This window comes from Vidua macroura, chromosome 2 (genome assembly GCF_024509145.1).
Source record: "Vidua macroura isolate BioBank_ID:100142 chromosome 2, ASM2450914v1, whole genome shotgun sequence".
In the NCBI taxonomy this organism is placed as follows: domain Eukaryota; kingdom Metazoa; phylum Chordata; class Aves; order Passeriformes; family Viduidae; genus Vidua; species Vidua macroura.
The window spans coordinates 18,166,907-18,173,397 of record NC_071572.1 but is presented as its reverse complement, the minus strand read 5'-3'; the positions used below and the strand labels follow the sequence as shown (position 1 = coordinate 18,173,397).

Sequence of the window (6,491 nt, the reverse complement as noted above, 5' to 3'; positions counted from 1 at the left end):
TTTTCTAAAGAAGATTTTTCCTAATATCCAAGTATTTAGCAGCTTGGAAAAAGTTTGTTCAGGGATGGTCCTGCAAGGCAAAGCCGGGAAAGCTTTCAATGCAAATGCATTTTCCGGTGATGGAAACCCATCGCAGCGCTGCCACGGGGGCCAGCGGGTGCCTGCGGAGGCAGAGCCCGCGCACACGCCGCCTGTGGCACTGGTAAATCACCAGCGGCCGGCCTCAGGCCGGGCCGGGGCTCGTACCGGAGCTCGTACCGGGGCTCGTACCGGAGCTCGTACCGCCCGCCGGAGTGACACGGCTTTCCGCACGGGAGCATCACCGTGGCTCCGTGGCCGGCTCCGGAGCAGCCTGCCCTGCTCCGGCCGGGACCACCCGCCCCTCTCCGCCGCGGTCTCTGCCCGCCCCGGCTCCAGGCGGGTCCGCCCCGCCCCGCCCGGTTATACGGCCCCGTCCCGCCGCCCGCCCGCGCTCCGGCGCTGCCGCCGCGCCGCCGAGGGACGGCCAGAGAGACAGCCCGAGGGACAGCCAGACAGCGCCGGGGTCACGGCCGGGCCGCCTGCCCGCCCGTGCCCGGGCGATGGTGCCGGCGCCCGGGAGCGCCCTGCTCGCCGCGCTGCTCGCCGCCGCGCTGGCCGCCGCGGGCAGGTGAGCGGGGACGCGGGCGGGGTCGGGCGGGAGGAGCCCGGGCACGGCAGCCCCGCTCCCGGCGGGTCCGGCCGCCCGGGGCTGGGTGCCGCTGCTCCCCGGCGGCCCCGTGGGTGTCGGGCTCTCCCGCCTGGAGCCGGGGTGCGCGTGTCCCTCCCGCGCCCGTGTCCGCGGAGCTCGCCCCGCCGGCAGCCGGTCCCGGGGCCGTGGTGCTGAACGGCGCCCGCCCGGTTCGTGCGCTCCAGCACGTGTGAGCCGCTCCCCGAGCTACTCACACCGGAGCTGGGGACGCGTGCTCTGGGAAAAGCGGCAGCTTTAGTGGCGGTCCCAGCGGGGGAACAGCTGCACCATCTGTGGGAAGGTGTGAGCACCTCCAGCTCTTGGTCTGCCAGCATAAACGGCCCTTCACCAGCAGCCAGTCATCACAGATGTTGGGTTCTATGGAGGCAGGTATGCTTTGGAAACAGAACGAGATTTTGAGAGAGGATCAAACCACTTACTCCAGACCAAGCCGTTCCAGTGTTCCCTCTCCCAATTCTCCAGAAGCAGAAGTGCTGCAGCAAGGGAATAGCTCGTAAAGGGAGAATTCACAGCAACTGCATGTGAAGCCTTCAAGATGTTTTGTGGTTTATTTCTTTAATATTATATCTGTGAATGGAAACATTTCATCAACAAGTGGCAGTGTGCTGTTCCAGCACATGTGAGGCTGTTGAGTGGTCAGCTCCTTAGGAACTGGAAATTCATGAACTCCAGCCATGCTCTTATGTCTTAGGGAAAGCACATTTGTTATTCTATACCACCTCACACCGTTGTCGAGGGCGAGGGAAAAGGACTGTGCTCCAGGAAGAAGGGGTTCCTTCCAGTCAACAAAACGTGGTGGAGGGAGCCTGTCCAGTCTATTATTGGGGTATTATTGTGTGAAATGTTTCTTTTCTTCTACCTTCCGTCATTAGTATTGTTGCTGTTACTGTTCATTTCCTAATCTCATTGCTGTTTCCAGCAAATTGTTCTTACCTCAGCCTGCAATCTTTGCCTTTTGTGCCTCCAATTCTCAACTCCATCCTGCTGCAAGGGGAAGGGTGAGGGGAAAATGGGGAAGCAAAAGAGGATGGTGTGTGGTTGTGGAGAGTGTTGGTGGGGGGACTGATTTGAGGAATACCATTCCTAAACCATAATAGCAATACAGGTTACAGCAGCAATGAAACTTAGTCCCACTTAGTTTAAAATGGTGCTAATGGGTCACAGCAATCTTATGACAGCTAATGCAGCCAGCTCTTTATTTCAGTCACCTCAGCTCGGGGGGTCCTGGGTTGTTGTGGTTACTGTTCATCCTCACTGTTCTTTGCTAAATGTCACAAAGTGCTGTCAGCAATACCACAGCCACATAAACTCAATTACTTCTCTCCTCCCTGGGCACCCTGGACTGCTAAGTAGCCACTTAATACTTTAGCACCAGTGCTGCCTCTCAGAGTTCTTTGGACAGCACTCTTCCACTGACCTGTGCTGTGATCTGACCTGCACAGTGTGCTTTCTCTTGCCTTTCTTTTTTGGTCACATTTTTTGGCTGCAGATTCTTCAAGGCCAGGAATTTTTTTGCGCACTGAGCAGACTGTGATAAGTCCAGCCATCTCACTCAGGTACTTTAGGTAGTTCCTCTGAAATCCTACAGGAATATGAAAAAAAGGAGGGGTCAGAAGTGCCCTATGCCTCCAGTCTACATGACTTCTTCCCCAATATCTAGGAAGGTTCATGCAACATTCCCCCAGAAAGGGTCTGCCTGCCTGAAAAAAATCTCATCTTTCTACATTTATTTAAAAATGCTGAACTCTTGATAGAAATAGCTAAGCTGATGGGTATTGATTCTTCATGTGTGAGAGGGACTAACCTGGCAAAACTGGTTTTCCTCCCAGATTTTGGGATCTAGTTGATCTTTTCCTCTGCCAAAGGTAAGTTTTATCTTGATGCTTCTTGTGAAAGTCATAACAAGTTTTTCAGCCTTGTCCAGGGCAATATCTATAGAGTTCAGCTATGTTAATTTATTTTGCAGCTCTATGGAACATTTCCCAGTTTTAAGGAAAGTTTGTTCTGAAATCTTGAGAGATACTGTATGCTTTATAATGACCTTTTTTTTTAAATAAGTTATTAAATAAAATATTACTGAATCCATTTTTCCCGTTAAAATGAGCACCTTTTGGAAAGGAATGAGATCCTTCTTCCTCCAGTCTTTAGGCATTTTAACCTTCCAGGGGGTCATAGCACTATCCAGATGCATTCAAAGGGATTTTCTGGGATAAAGCAGAATGTACATTTACTATCCAGGCAAATTCAAGGCCACTTTCTAGTCTGCAAGCAGAACATATTTTCTTTAACGTATACTTGCAAGTGATGTAAGGCAGCAGCATGTGGATAACAAAATGGAAAAAGGTTATTTTATTGTCTGTAGGGTGCAGAGGCAGGGTGCTGATTTGTCACAGGCACAGAGGAGTTAGAGCTGTTCAACACACTTTTCCACCTGTCTGAAGATGTTCATGCACAAGAACATGTACTCCTGTTAACTGCATCACTGCATTGATGGCAAAGGCTGGGTGGCTTCAGAACAATTTATTCCAGTACTGAAGCTTATCTACTTGCCAGGTGACATGAAGACCATCTCTTTGTATAGAGTGTCTCAGATACACGAGCTTATGCATTTCCTCTGAACTCCCTTCTAGTTCCAATGATTCAGCTACTAAAGAAAACTCTGGAGTAATATCTTGTGTCTTTGAAGTGTATGCATATATTTGTTCTACTAGTTTGCCTCAGTGATGTTTGCAGGAACTGTTTTGATGTGAGTGTGACTGTTACAGATCCGCACAGGAGGATACATGCAAAGCACTCCTGTAATGTGATAAAATATTACCTTTTTTTGTGCCTTAGACTAAAAAATGCAAAAGTTTGTGCCCGATGGCTTCTTCCACCATATTTTTCCCCACCATGAGATTTCTGTTGCAGTGTATTGTCCCCCCTCAGGAGCCCAAATCACTTACTACAAAACTCTCACCACACAGGAATTTTCTGGGTCAAAACCAACACTTTGGACTCTCTGAGGAAAATGCATTTTAAATTACAACTTAGATAAAGCAATGGGGACAGAGCATTTTGGATAAAGGAAAGAATTTCATAAGGGGGACAGGCATGTGGTAGAGAACTTACGTAACAGCAAGGAGAGGGAGAAGAGAACTAAAGTCACAACACTCATAGAAGCACAGAGGAGGTCTAGAAGATTTACACAGTTGTGAATTTCTATCAGATTTATAATTTTGGCAACTAATATGGCAGGTCTTCCAACTCTTGCAGCTGTTGATCTGCACAATGACTTTGAACCCCCTGGGCTTATTGGCAGGTGAAATGAACATTAATTTGTATGGTCAGGGAGTCTCATTCAACCAGAATGCTTGGGACTGTCTGCACTTATGCAATCACTTTGCATGTATGCAGTAGCTATGAGCCTGCAAGTTGCTAGCTTTTATGGGGCTGACTGATGTTCTCAAGATGCTTTCCTGTAGAATCAGTCTTTCATCATCCGAGGCAACGGTGCTGTCAGTTATGGCATCATATATTCGATCCAGTTGTTCATGTGACACAAACTGAGGCAGCCCTGTTGACTTCACTGATGTTAAGATGACCCATTCTAGCAAGGGAGCTGGCTGTATTTTTTGCCTTTCCGTGTTTCTCATTAGAAGGTGCTTACCTTGCACAGTTGATTTATTGCAGGTGAAACAGTCCCATCATCCCAGTTTCTCTGATCAAATGGAAGTTTGCGTTCCTGTCTAGGAGCACTGCTAGACAGTGTTCCTGTTTGGTGAAATGAAAATGGCTGACAGTGGATAAAACATAAGAGAATTGTACAAAAGGGGTATGCAGAGGAATGGAGTAGAGTATTTTCCTGCTGGAGCTGGTGTTTGTCCTTCCTTACGCAGCTCGAGAGCTCGTGGGCAGCAGGGGGCTGTGAGCCAGCCTGGGGTGTGTCGCTACGGCTCCAGGTTGGATTGCTGTCCTGGCTGGAGAAAGAACAAGGGCCACTGTGAAGGTAACATTAACTTCCTGCTTGTTTCTTCTCTGCTGCTGCATACTTGGTACTAATAAGGAGGTTTCTTACACGTCTGCCAGAAGTTACAGAAGGAAAACTCCTGAGGAGTGAAATCTCCTAACTCTGTGAGAGAGCAAATAAAACATGCTTGAGAGACTAGCTCCTCAAAAAAAAGCAGAGCTTTGGGTAAATAACACCAAACCATAACTTGCACATTCAGAAATTCTTAGATCCAGAAGGCACCATCTGTTCTAATCTCCTGCACAGCCCTGGTCAGTGGCTACACTGTTACAGCTGTTGAGTACATGCCATAAATGCAGTGTTTTCTAATGCTATATAAGGACCCCTAAAATGATTTAATATCAGTTGGTATCCTTTATCTTCAGATTACACAGCCTCTGAGAACCAGAAGGTTTTAAATTTCTAAAAATATAAATAAAATTCAAGCAATAAATGCCCCTGACTTGAGCCTGGGGAGCCAGCCAGCATTCTGGTGTGTGGATCATTTGCTTAATGAAGAGACAATAACTCTTAGGACACTTCCAATTTGTGAAAGGTCTACATATCCCAAGGAGAATACAGTGTGGAATCTCTCTCTCCAATTGTACTTGGGCAAAACACAACATAATCATAAAATACATGTTTTAGATCTTTTTCAGATGTTGCACTTGTTGCCCCAGAGAGTTTGGCCTTTTATATCTAGTGAATTTGTATTGAGGCTTAAGATTATTCATTGCTGAAAATCCATATACTAAAAGGGAAAGATGCTAAAATGTCTCTGCTCTGTATCTATGATATGTCATTAAAAAAAAGAAAAAGGGATTATTGTAGTTATTTCTTGCACTGCTTAATTGCACTTTAGTTTTGATGCAAATTAAGACCTGAAGAGAAACTGGCAAATGTAACTTTTGATCAGCCAGTGGGGTAGCTTGTCTTGTTTTAAAGCAATAGGTTTTCATAAAATTTGAAGACTGTTCTTTGGCAAATCACTTTAAGCCACCTATAATGTAATTCTGCATTGTAAATACAGATGTGGTGTTTTTCTCTGCTTCAATGCTAACACTGCAAGCTGGTCTTTTGCAGTCTTACATCCCCTCAGTTACAGGAGAGAAATGTGTCCAACCCATGGGAGAACATCCCAAGCTGGGATGCTTTGGATCCCAGGGGAACAAGCTGGTCTTGCAGTGTGCCACATTGCATTCAGGGCTGGAAGAAGCGCAGAAAAATGCCTCAATCTGCAGAGTTAGTACCTTCAGTACATCTGAATGTATCTGTTAATGTAGAGAGGATACTTGAATTCAGAAAAATGAATTTTAATACTAATTTTACTATATAGTAACTAAACTTTCCTATAGTTTGCAGATCAGCTTAACTACATAGGAATCGAGACTCACATCCTGGTGCACACTCTTTCACTGTTTCCTCAGAGGTAGTCCTGATATAAATGCATGTTTGGTTTGCTCTTCCTGAATAACCCCCATGCTGACAATTAGAGTGATTTCAGGAGCCTTAAGGCTTATAAAAGTCAGCATTTAATTTCTGATTGATGATCCAGAGGACTTAGAGTTGCTTTTTAATGCGTCCAGTTTTAATGTAGCCCTCTCAAATTATTGTAAACATGATGCAAATATACTCGCTGGGATGTGTGATAAGGACAGTTGCCTGATGACAGATGTGCTCTGGATGTTCCACCATGGGATAGACACGTTCCTCAGCTGTAACTGAGGAGATCCAAGACTGTAAACTGCTATAGGATTATGTGTCTCCTTTGGC

General features: G+C 46.7%; 1 protein-coding gene across 1 annotated transcript in view; it reads left to right on the top strand.

The window, feature by feature from the left end:
* The first annotated feature begins 580 nt into the window (after window positions 1-580).
* EGFL6 (EGF like domain multiple 6) overlaps window positions 581-6,491 on the top strand; it is a 30,760-nt gene continuing 24,849 nt past the window's right edge. The window contains exons 1-2 of the mRNA XM_053970757.1: window positions 581-649; window positions 4,609-4,718. Of these exons, the coding sequence (XP_053826732.1) occupies window positions 582-649; window positions 4,609-4,718 (178 nt within the window). The 5' untranslated portion in view covers window position 581. The remainder of the gene's footprint in view (window positions 650-4,608; window positions 4,719-6,491) is intronic.